This window comes from Dromaius novaehollandiae, chromosome 2, assembly GCF_036370855.1.
Source record: "Dromaius novaehollandiae isolate bDroNov1 chromosome 2, bDroNov1.hap1, whole genome shotgun sequence".
Lineage (NCBI taxonomy): Eukaryota > Metazoa > Chordata > Aves > Casuariiformes > Dromaiidae > Dromaius > Dromaius novaehollandiae.
The window spans coordinates 78364096-78376895 of record NC_088099.1 but is presented as its reverse complement, the minus strand read 5'-3'; the positions used below and the strand labels follow the sequence as shown (position 1 = coordinate 78376895).

Genomic DNA, 12800 nt, shown 5'->3' with positions numbered 1-12800 from the left:
CATGCTATGGAGGAACAATAAGCTGACATGATCAAACATTTGCTGATTCATATTCATTCCTGTTTTAGGGTGATCCTGGTGAGGGATTTCCAGGACTCCCTGGACCCCCAGGACCCCCAGGACCATTTGCTCCTTCTGGAGGATTTGTGAGTATTGGGGGGTTCTCTGTCAAAAAGTTTGGCTTGCTGCAAAGGAAGATAAAACTAAATAGGTTTTGCCTGGGAAGGTAGACTGCTTGCCACAGAGATCACCACATTTTCTAAAACACTCAGGCAGAAATATAAATAAACATCTAGCTTAAGTTTGTGCATATTCTAATCTGCATAGAGACAAGTATTCACATTTTTAAAAGCAAGTCTGTGTGTTTACTCTCCTGTGCAAAAGCAAGAGTATATGGCAGAACAAGAGACAAAAATTTCGTCAAAAAGACATCATAAGACTGAATTATTCATTTCTTCCCATCGTGAACACGGAAATGGTTTGACAGTCATTTATGTTCACTGTCATTAAATACTGCAACACATACTTTTGTGATGACAGTATTCATATTTTGCATGCTCAGTATTCCAAAAATGTAAAAGAAAATATTTCAGATGCATCTCTCCTCTGCACATGGGAACATCTCCCACTGTTTCCACGAGGAGACGCATGTATGCAGCTGGGGAAAAAGTTTCGTATAGAGTTTCAATTCAAATTGCTGGAGCTGATTTTACAGATAGATATGGTTTCCACTGACACCAGTGGAAGTCCTGTGGTGGATTTTAAAATAAAACTATTTGTCATGCTAAGTATTCTGAGTATTTCACAATGTAGTCTGTAGCATATTCCAGAGAGTGAAACCAGTGGTATACTGGGGGTCTCTGAATTATTTCAATCTGTTTCTATAGCACAAAATAGAGTAACATTGCTATGAAGAGCTGCTTGAATTTACCTCCATTAATAGTGACTTCAAGAGACCAACAAGGCAGCTGCAGACCACCAGGACATGGTGCTCCAGCCATACCTTTTTTCACACTCTAAGGCCACTTCAGTAAATACAGTGCTGAGAACCTAGTCCTGCACCACTTTTTTCTTTTTTTATTGTCTGTGATAGTAAGCTTTGAAGCCTTTTATTCTAGAGTGAAATGAAAGAAGTCTCAGTGCAACCAGGAAATGCACCAATGACTCCTGAGCTTTTGAAACTACAGATGATTCAGATACTATATGAAGCATATAGTTATGCTTTATAAAGCTTATGCAGCTATGAAACTCATCAGGGATTTGCAATGGGAAGCATCTGTAATTAATTTCCTTTTGTATGAACTGACATTTTTTCATTTTAAATGTGGTAGAACTCACACAGGTAGAAAAGTAGTATTTCAACTGCCAAGAATTGTTTGTTGGACATCTTGATTTATTCCTTTTAATTTTTTAAATTATGAGTTCTGTAGAACTTTTGTAGCACTTTTAAGTTCTGTAATTTAAAAATGGATAGCTGGATTTCATTTCGCTTTCCTTTATATTACTCAGACCAATCATGGCAAATTTTCCATGAAAAAGAATCTTTTTTAGAGTCTTAAAAAATACTTTTGCAGCAGCCATACTGACTATACTTTACATTATATGTTCCATATGTTTCTGTATATGTTCCATAATACAGAAAGATGGCTTGAATCTAAGCTGAAGAAGTTTGGGTCCATGAAATTGCCTTATAGATGAGTATAGCCAGACTCTGATGCAAAACCAAACAGTGTTTTCCCAATTCAATATTTTAGAAAATGCTTTAGTATATTATTTTCCCTTTTTAAAATTTCTCTTCAGATCTCAGCTGTAGGAATGTCATAATTTGGTTTTTGAACTAGGGGGCACAGAAAAGGAAACAATGTAGGATGAAAGAAATTAGTTGTTAGGTATGCATTTAAGGACATCCTTAATGGTGATAAGTATCTTTCTAAAGTTAAAATCTGTCTGAAATACTAGTTAGTCTTCAGTCCACTTCCACAGTCACAATGGCAACTACATCCTGCAGAATTACTGTCACTGCACTGGTAAAGCATCTGCAGGAAAATATGGAGCTCAGTATCCACACAATAAACTCGTATGAAACTCACCGAAAATCTGACTGAAATGCTTTTTTTGCCTTTAGACCCACAAAATATTAGTTGAAATTCAAAGGTATCATTTATTTCACTAGCAACATTCTGCTGCAAGGATGCTGACCATAATGGTATTTGCAGTAACTGACAAGGGATATTTTCATTTGTTGTCTTTTGAAGCAGTGTTTTAAAATCAAATTCTCCTAATTTCAGAGTATACTGGAACCTGAAGAATCAGGTTCTGGAGACCTTGATGGAGAGACTGAGATTTTAAGTGTAAGTATATATTAATATGTATTTCTCATTAGCATAATAAAGAGCTTTATTTTACTCATCCAGGTTGTAAAAGGTCCACTTTCATTGACAGTGATATAATTTCACAATACAAGTCATGTCATTTTATAGAGTATGCTTAATTCACTGCATTCAGAAATTCTTTGCAGGGAACTGTTGGGATTTCATTCCAAGATTTGAAAAAATGAATTGAGCTATGATATGAAGGAAGGCAAAGAAAGCCAAAGAGAAAGGCCCAATAGAAGTACATCTTTTTTTCCCAGCTCTCTGCCACAATTGCAGTGTATTAGGGAAAGGCCTAAATGCATGTACAATGTGAGAAAGGAGAGGACAACAAAGAAATAATGCCAAGAGGACTTTTCTAAAGGAGAAGATGCTTTTAACCTGATTCTGAGAAGGCAGCAAAGATGAGAGACATGGGAATGATAGTATTCATTGCTTATTTTAATTTGGAGAACCTGTTCTTAAAAAAAATATGTATGCCTACATGAAATACTTCACACTGAACTTTACATTGTTTATCCGTTTTGATGGCCATTTGCACTTTCTTGTATCCTTGCCTTTGTGAAGAAATGTAACGTTGTCACATCAAGGCTGGATAGCAGAGAGAGATGCTCAGAGTCAGCAAAAGTTATTACAGCTTTGACACACGTTCCTACATAAATTACTGTGTAACATCAGACCTCTGATGTCAGGAAGGAGTGTTCGTCCCAGGTAAAACCTGAGCCTCAGGCTATTGACACATACTTGGCTACAGGTTAAGCTGGGACAGCCAAAGCAGTTGTTGCCTTGGATATTTACTTCATCCTTCTCCTGGAGATGGCCACCTCAGCTTCAGAAAGAACTTCTATAGCTTCTGCATCAGCTAAACCCCTTAATTTTACAGCCACAGCATTCAGGAAATTCAGCATCGATTTCAGTTACAGGCTGTGCTGTAAAACGCCGCAGTTAGAGCTAATTCACAAGCTGTTCAACTGTGTTTGGGATCAGCAGGCTCCAGGAATACAGCAGCACAAGTGAGAGGATAAGCACTGCTTTAATATTTTAGCTTAATCTGTCACTGTTAGCATTATGTGTCAACATCCTCAAGCAAGCTTTATTTTATGGATTGAAATGGTGCATTGGTCCTGTGCTTCCCCTTTGCAGAAGGATGGCATATTTTGAGAGCCAGTACTCAGAGCAGGGCTCTGGATTGAAAATGGAATATCTGGCTTGTTTTTCTGTTTCTGCTTCAGAGCAGCTGAGGGGCAAACGAAACATTTGGAGGCAGGAGGGTTCTACTTAGTTTTTGCTGCACTAGTTTTTCAGAGGAGAGGCTGTATTTCCTTATAAGTATCCTGTGCAGAACAATGTGGGATGCCTTTCCTGGGCAAAATGGCATCAATTAACTAGAACTTGCTGCCAGATATACTTTGGAATTAGTCTGTATGTTTTGCCTTGTTCTTGAGCCACTTCTGCCTCTTCTTATCTGTAGACAACCAGCCAGACCAAGCTTTGCTTAGTTCCTACTGAAAATCCAAATAGTAAACTATGAAATATCTATTTCTGATCATTGTCAAATGAGCTGCAAATAACATGGTTTTCTGTCTAGAGAATCAGTCAGAAATATAATGAATGAGTGGAAATATTACAGTTAAGGAGAACTGTTAGAAAAATGAGAAGCCAACTGGCAGAAGATGAAGAAACTTAAATGTGAAGGCTTTTACTGATCCCTCTAGACAGACTGAGGGACAATCTTTCATACAATCTTTAGGACAGAGCCTTTCTGTGCTTTGATTAGAGCCTGTTTCATCAATAATGAAACTTCCTGAGAAATGAAATCCCTGAATGCCTCTTTCCTAAAGTCCAGAATGCTATATTCAGGGGTCTCCATTCTGCAACACATTTCAGTGATATTCTTCATTCTCCCAAATTGATTTCTGCCTCAAGACTTCTTTCAAGACTTCTTTCCTGTCTCTTCTTTCTGCCAAAGTGCTGACTACCTCATTCCCATGGCTATTCAGAAGGGACTCATCATGTATTGAAAGCTAGTTAACATGCCAAAATTAGGAGACTAGTCTCTTTAAATGCCCTATATAGTTAAAGGACAGAGATAGCTAGTGTAGTTGCTGGGAGCGGCTCCCTAGAAAAGGCTCAGTTGATGTACTGAAAATCCAAGGTGATCAGCTTCCTAGCAGAATCCTGTAGATGAGTCTAGGGCAGAATTAGAGAGTTCCTTGTCTTGCAGGCCCATGCCCCTAAATTTCAACATGTCCATGATGTTTGCTTGCCAATACAAAGGATCAGTGATAAGGATGGACTTGCACTTGAGAGAGGAGTTTTGCAAACATACGATTTCTCGCAAAATAATACATTTAATTCATTCTGTTCAGTTTGAATAGATCTGCTCATGGCTGTGTAGACATATATGTGGAGCAGAGGCTGTTTTTATAGCACCAAGGACAGTCAGGTCCTGACCATGAATATAGCTTCTCAGTGCTACAGCAATTGCATGGAGAAGCCCTTGGAAATCAGTGGGGAAATCTGTGATCCCTTGATTTCATTTTAGTTAAATTTATTAACACTAGGTGGTGACTGGAATATCTCTACGGTCTTTACTGGATTACAGAAAGCAGACAATTTTCTATTTTTAACTTCCTTCCATTGCGTGTTATGAGGAGGCACAATTCGGAGAGCAAGGATGGAGGTCAGCATGACCCTACATAAGGAGTGTATCTGTGAAACCAGAACTGGTTCTTAATGAAGTGGAAGGGAGATAATGACCCAAGCTGAGAGTTTTATGCATTTGAAAATTTGCTGTGAGCTTTACCCATTCCATGTATGCTAAGCAAATGAACTTGACCAGGAGAGAACTGAAGGACGTTATAACAGTAACAGCTTTCTAACAAAACTCCTGATTTATCTAGGGTCTTCCTGGGCCACCAGGCCCTCCAGGATTGCCTGGTCTTCCAGGAAAACCAGCACCCGATTCAAATGTAGGACCTCCTGGGTCACCAGGGGAAGATGGAGCTTCTGGAGAACCAGGCCCTGAAGTGAGTATCCACTTGTGCACAAACATTAATATTGTTCCATTGAAAAATGCTAAGGCTTACAGTCTGTACAATTCTTAACAATATTGCAGAATATTGTTAACTGTAAAGCTTGGATTTTATGCTGGTTTTTTTCAGATTTTTCTGGAAAATAAAATTGTCTAGTTATCCCTATCAATAGCACATTACTCCACAACAGGTGAAGATTAGGCAGAGAGATACCAGTGAATCTGATCCAGAATGAATGAAAACTAAGGATGATTTTTACCAACACTGAATAAAACTAAGGATTTTTTTTTCATGTGATATTTTCAGGAAAATGAAATTGGCTACATCACTTACATAATCTGAAGGCAATTTATAGCATAAATTGAATTTTCTTCTTTCAGCATTGTCTTCCTACCTTGTCTTCAGTTAGGCAGAAACACTTAATCCTGTGGACATATATATTCCTACTGTAAAAAGTGTTGCTAAAAGTTTGAATTTTTTGTATTTATTGATAAATTCTCAGTCATGTGCTTCTCAATGAAGAAAAACAGTTTTTTGCATTGATCAGCTCTATGAGCCCTCTCTGGATCTTATAGCAAATATCATTCTTTCATCCCCTATGAACCATTTGCCAACAGCAGGTGTTCTGAGAACTACATTTGATCTATATATTCATATTAGCATCAAAGCAGGTCACTCTTGCTGTGTCTGAGAAAGTGTAATTGATATGTATTAGAGAAGTGTATTGGTGATGCCTGTTAAAGAGGAGATCTCACTGCATCTCAGTTGTGCCAAATTTGGGGGGATAACCAAGTAAGAGGATAATATCAAACATGAAAAAGATGAATATTGTAACTTCAAATTTCCAAGTGTCTGGCCTTCAAGGTGGAACCCGACATCCTTGGGCAGAGAGAAATTAGACACCTGAAAATCTTTAAAATGAGATCCAAGGTTCACTTACAAGAGATCAGGATGTAATTAGCCCTGAATTAGGCAATAAGAAAACACTGAGAGTAGTTTGAGTTGTTTATATGATATCTCACTTAGAGCTATAGGGAGGTCCCTTTATCCAGTACCTCAAAGCCCTATCCTGACAGCTAGTCCTTTTCTGTAAGAAGCTGCATCTCACAGTCTCAGGCTACAAGGGAGTATGAACATCAGTAATTGTTGTCGAACCAGGCTTCAGGCCCTTCCAAGATGAAGTGTCCACTGAATAGGGGCTGGAAATGCAGTTTTGGTCTTTGAAGTCTCAAGAGGTTTGTTCTAAGAATAAACTGTTTCCCTACTAATCTGTTTAAATTAAATCTCTGATAGATATAGAAGATGTAGCAGTACATGGATTATTATGTTGCTGAACTACACACAGTTGTGTAAAATTTACTTGCTAAAAATTTATGCTCGAATGCTTTGGCTGTGTTTTGAGTATTTAGTTATTCACTGAAATACCCTCTTGGTTTTCGATTTTACAGGTGACTGAGGAGGCAATTAGTGGTTCTGGCATCATAATGAGATGTTTCACTAAGACCAAACAAGTTGGTCCTATAAAAGTAGACTCAAAAAGCAGTATTTTTCCTCCAAGCTCTTAACGGACATGTTTCAGGAAAGAAGGCCTCCTTTGCATATGTACAGGAACTTTGACAACAGGGTTAACAGTTAACAGTTATGATTCAGATCCTTAGAAGTGTGCCTTTGACTTAAACGTGAAGACAAATAACAAACGTTTTAGATTAGTGTAGTGTAAACATGGTCCCTTCTTTTGATAACTCTTTGCTTTCTAAAAATTATCAGTGGATTTTTAAATTCTTTTATGTAGCAAACTGCAGCAAGGTCATGTTTCTGATTGTTTGTTCTGAGTGCTCTTTGCAAAGTTAGCCTCTGATCTACCAACAAGATCCTCCCAGGACATATCTGTCCTGCAGTTACTGTAGCATACACCAGGTCTTGCAGTCAGCAGGTAAGCTTGGAAGTAGTCCCTAATGCTTGGGTAGCAGTGTGGAGCTCAATGCCTGCCAGATGCAAAACCAACAGCAAGGCTGGCCTGCACTGAACCTCATGCTGCCATGACAATAGTGCTAGCAATACCCGTACAAGCTGTATTAGTATGCTCCTGACACCTCCTGTGGGTAAGATCCTTAAGTATGCCTGAAGCACCAGTGGTTTCGATCTCATTTACCATGTCTAAGCTGTAGGGCCTGGGAACGGTTCTGTGGTTTGGATAGGTGACCTTGTCACCTGACAGCGTAATAGAATAGGACTCAACTATTTGCCATCCCCTTTCCACCTCCATCCTCCTGTACCCTGGTTTCCTTGGAAGAAAAGCCAGACGCCTGGAAGGGAAGAAATCTCTGGGCTAGAGGTCATGGGGTGCAGGACAAGAGTTGTCCAAGAGCACACCTGCCCTGCTATTAAGAAAATCGCCATCAACAACCTGAGGGCTATGACAGCAGGAAACCATTTGTCTATTCTTTCCTGTTCTTAATTCCTTAGTTAAGGAATGAAGGTCTGAAAAGCCTATGGTATAATTGAAAAGAGCTCCAGAATGACTGACTAAATGACAGCAGCTCTCCAGTGTTGCTTGCAGTGGCCATGCTCCTAGCGTGCCTTCCACAGGCCTTGCTCATCCTGCAGTACACATAGTCTATCAGCCCTTCGCAGATGTTTTCTGCAGTGATTGCAAAGGTGAAATATTTCCCTGCAGCAGTCAAGTTTTTGGAGCTCCTTTACTATATGCCAGGCCCTATCTCACCCAGGCCCAGAGAAGGGAGATGAGCTCATCTATGGTCTGAGCACAGCCAGCACTGGATGGGTTGCTGTGTTTATTACAGGACTTGACTTCAGTCAACTGGCTTGCTTTATTTATTTGTTTGTTTGTTTATTGTCAAGTTATTTTTCCCTCAAAATCATAAGCTTGGCTGAGAACCTATGAGATTGAGATCAGGCTAGGTCCTTTTTATTTGCTGTTTAACCTGTGAAATTTATTATCTTCTTCAATCACATTTTCATGTTTGTGGGCTTGTTTGTTTGTTACAGTAACCAAAAGAGTTACCATCTTACTATTTCAGTTGAAACCTGAGATTCTCACCTGACACTGGGGAGCACACCAGATGTCACTAGATTTCCAAGAGTGTTTCAAGATTACAGCATTCTTGCGGAGTAGTAAGGAATTTGTTCAAATGCTTTCTTAAGATGTGCTACTAATTGCCCTAAATATTTCCCACTAAATGCTGTGAATACTTCACACTAAAAGAACAGGAAGTGCTAAAAACCACAGTACTGCAGTGACTCAGATAGATACTTAATTGTGCCAATTGTCTCATTTCAAGCATGAACAAAAGACCTTATAGAATATAACTAGGGAAAAGACACTTTTATACATGAATGCAGTGCCTGCACTGTCTTCTCTTATTTTAGCTTCCAAAAAATTAATTAAGTTTACATTGTACTTGAATTGATTTAAAGGTAAGCTATTTCTAGTTGCATTTGTCTGACACTGAATGACCAGCTTAAACTTAAGAACAGCCAAATCACCTTCAGCTGGAAGAATATCAAGCACTGTAAAAAATTCTGGAGTGACCTTTCCTGACAGTGCCTATTTTGGCCACATTTCTCAGAATCATAGTATGCTTGGAAAATAAGTAGAGGTTTCTGTTCATTTCTCTAATACAGCTCAGTGCTATTTCCTGGTGTTCATATATTTAAAATTAATAATCAGTTTTCAGTAAAATGAAGGTGCTTAACACCTTAACACTTACTGTCAGAAACAGTCCACATAGGACCACATGACTAAAATAGGCCTATATTTTCCCATAGAAGAGAATATTATTTGTTATTTAGATAAAGATTCTGAGAAATTACAAATACATGTCTAGAATCAATAATAGAAAAGAAAAAAAGTAGAGATGTGCAAAAAAGAAAAGCAGTAAGCACATTTAGCCAGTCAGCTCAGGTCCTGTACATGAGATATAGTGATAAAATTTCATATCAGCTCCTTTTCATGCCATCAACACAAATTAGAAGCCTGTATAAACTTGGAGTACATCTGTAAGAAAAGAAATTAAGAGACAACAACTTAAAATATATGTAGGTTTTAACCTAACCAGGAATGATTCATGAAGTTTGGAAGGTGGAAAATTTCCCCACAGCAACCATAAAAAGAGTGGGATGTATTGGAATAGGTTGTTATGAGCTGACTAAATAGATTCAGAAGCATGTGTCCTACAACAAACGCATGGTTCTGGCTTTAGTTTCCCTTCCCTTTTTTCATGTCTACCCGTACAGCAGACCATACTGGACTTCCTACATTCTTTGTTCATGCACCTACAGAGACAAATCAGGATGGCTTCCTAAGACAAAAAAAAGTGAAATATTGGTTTCAGTGTTTCATCTAACTGTGATGCTTCCAGCCGTGCCTTTTTGTTTTGTTTTGTTACCCTGCATCCAAGACAGATCAGATTGTATTGATTATTATGACTGCCTTTTTATGGAAATCTATTGACACATCTGGCAAAACTGACTGTTGCCCTAATACTTCACTTGCTGTATTTGTCAAACTACAGTGTTTGATTAAAAGGTCTTTTATGTTAAAAATGTACATTCAACATCATGAGCGTGCCTGTTTCTGTATCTGTGGAAGGTAAAGTAACTAGAATCATCTGCGACATTTGTTAAAAGAGTTCTCAGAAAGTAATAATGTGAAAAGAATTCAAAGAAAACGGAGGAATATGTGTTCATGTTACACTCATCTTCCATTTTAAGGATAAACATCTTCCCTGTTATGTAATCTAGGATTTCACAGGCTATAATACTGACTACTTGTAACCATTTGTGTTTCTGATGCACTAGAAATCATTGCTCACTTTCACGATAATTCCTGAGAGACATACCAATTAAAAAATGGAACTTAAATGTTAACCAAGTTACTAAAATAAGTTTTAAGAAGAATCAGATCATGACAAATTTGCAGGCTGTTGAAGGGAAAGTCCAGCTATTAACAGTACAGACCCATGCACATGTTGGATGACCTAAGAGACTGTGAACCTGCTCTCCAAAGATTTATACATCCTTGCACACTCTAGGTGAATGCAGTGGGATTTATTCACAGCAGCAATTTTAGACTGGGAGTCCTGATTCAATAAGACAATGAAATAGCTGTGTAATTAAAGTTTTTGAGTTATGAATCCTGATGTCTGAAGACTAGCTATTTACTTGAAGTTATGCCCAGGCTTAAAGACCTTGCTGAACCAGTGACTTCATGATGTAACAGTTCTTTTTATGAGAAACATGTCTTGGAAATGCTTGAATAAAAACTGCTTTTTGTAATGTGAAATACTGCTTTCACTAACTGTTCCACATTGCATCTGATAATGATCTGATTACTTTTGTATTTTTGAAATGCTACATGAAGTTAAATCGGCTCAAGTAGCACACAAACACATGGATGCACCCCGAAGTGAATCACAAATCTCCAAGTGTTGCTTCATAGCTACGTAAGAGAGACTGTTCAAAAGCTGTAAAGGAAATAAGTGGTTGTACAGCAATGAGATATGAAATTGTTAAGCAGTATAGGTGAAAGAGTCATAAAAATTTAGAACAATTTTTGTTACTAATCCAACCTCTCTTCTACCTGGCCTCTGTCTATGCAATTATGACAAAATACAGTATGAAAATGGGTTTCAGACACACAGAAAATATTTCTTATATTTTAATAATAAAAATAATCTATCAGCTTTTCTATCATGTATAGTGCATCCAAAGAGCAAAAATAATAAAAAAGGTGAGGAGAGCAGTGAAAAATGAGGCCTTTGTGACCATTCTGAAAATACCAGAGAAAAAGATTGCTTTCCTCTCTCCTTCTACAATCCATTTATTTACTTCTCCAAAACAGATCAATAAATAATTTGATAAATGATTCTTGGAGGCCAGACTACACATCTGTAAATTTAATTAAAGGCTTGCAAGGGCCAATTTTTAAAATGTAAAGCATGCAAAGATGTATGAAACTGTTTCCTTTCTTGAATATCTGCTTAGTGTGGATTGGACTCCGTTAACTGTGTTCATTGACTTGTTGACCCTACAAAGGCAGTTCTTTCCCTGTCTGGCTATTCCCTCAACCATATATTCAGTCATTGAAACAGCAAAGGAAATTAGATGCAGAGCTGAAAACACATTTTTAAAGGAAAAATTAGAGAGAAGCATTAGATGTAAAACTGGGGCCACTTTCTGACTTTGTCAGTACCAGCTTGTTCTCAGCTATCTCTCATCTGGCATTGGGGTTGAGAAGGGATGGATGGCTGAGGTGCATGTGGATTCCAGCCACACGTGTAGTACAGTGTTGTCAAAACCTGCTGATACTGTTTTATAATAATTTTTACTTTAGTATTAGATGATAATTTTATATTATTTTATATTTAAAAATATTTAAATAATGTTTTTGTACAAAGCTAAACTCTCAGAAAAAAAGAAATACTGGTGTTAAAATTTAATGGTGTTGGCTGCTATGCATTAGAATACAGTCTTTCATATTGTTATATCATTAGCTGATCCAAAATACTTAGTTGCATGTGCTGGGAGGAGAACTACTGAATGGCACCTGCTTTACACTTGCTATCCTTCACAGGGTCCTCAAGGTCCTCCTGGTCTTGATGGAATGGTTGGCCCACCAGGGCCGAAGGGAGAAAAGGTAAGTTAAACATTGATGTTGCTCCAATCCAGTGGAAAATCTTTGTCTATTTTAGGCTGGAAAAAGCCTAAATAGTTGTTCTTGCAATACAATGTTGGCTAGCTTAGTAATTTCTTTTAATTGTATCCAGTTGCTAATTGCTTATTAGAACATACTCCAAAAGGCATATTGAGCGACTCAGAATTCTCTGATGGGTGTAATCTTGTTTTCTGCAGCATGAAATGTTCAAAATGCAGTATGAGCTATTTCAGTATGATTTACCAGTAAAAAGCCAGTCATAATTGGATTCATAGAGGTGAGCCTGTAGCAAAAGAGAACTTCACTCTTTGTTCAGACTGGCACAAACTTATGGGTTGTTCTCTACTGAAAACTCTCTCTATGGTACGTATGTATAAGGGTTACTGGAATAACTTAAGTTTTGATGCTGTGGTCTGTTCCCTGTGCTTCATCCTGACTTATATAAGACCAGGCCTACTAATCACTGACACAGCAAGTTTTGTGCACTTAACTGCTGACTGCTGCAGTGCTGCTGCCCCCAGCCAAGTTATACCACCTCCTGCACTTCTGGCAGCTCCAGCCTTCATTTCACCCCTTGGTGAGAAGTTCCAGCATGCTAACTTGGCTGCAAAGTAGTTAATGGGTTAGCTTTCTGTTGACTTTCTGCACTGCAAGACTTCATGGCAGATCAGGTGAGCACTAGCCACCACAAGGCGAGGAATGCGAAAAATGCAAAGG

At 38.2% G+C, this 12800-nt stretch overlaps 1 protein-coding gene across 2 annotated transcripts in view; it reads left to right on the top strand.

Annotated features, from left to right (window-relative positions):
* Positions 1–12800, top strand: part of COL15A1 (collagen type XV alpha 1 chain) — a 151579-nt gene that overhangs the window by 81221 nt on the left and 57558 nt on the right. For both annotated transcript variants that reach the window (XM_026115040.2, XM_064506809.1), the window contains 4 exons: positions 69–146; positions 2289–2351; positions 5276–5401; positions 12003–12065. In XM_026115040.2, the coding sequence (XP_025970825.1) occupies positions 69–146; positions 2289–2351; positions 5276–5401; positions 12003–12065 (330 nt within the window). The remainder of the gene's footprint in view (positions 1–68; positions 147–2288; positions 2352–5275; positions 5402–12002; positions 12066–12800) is intronic.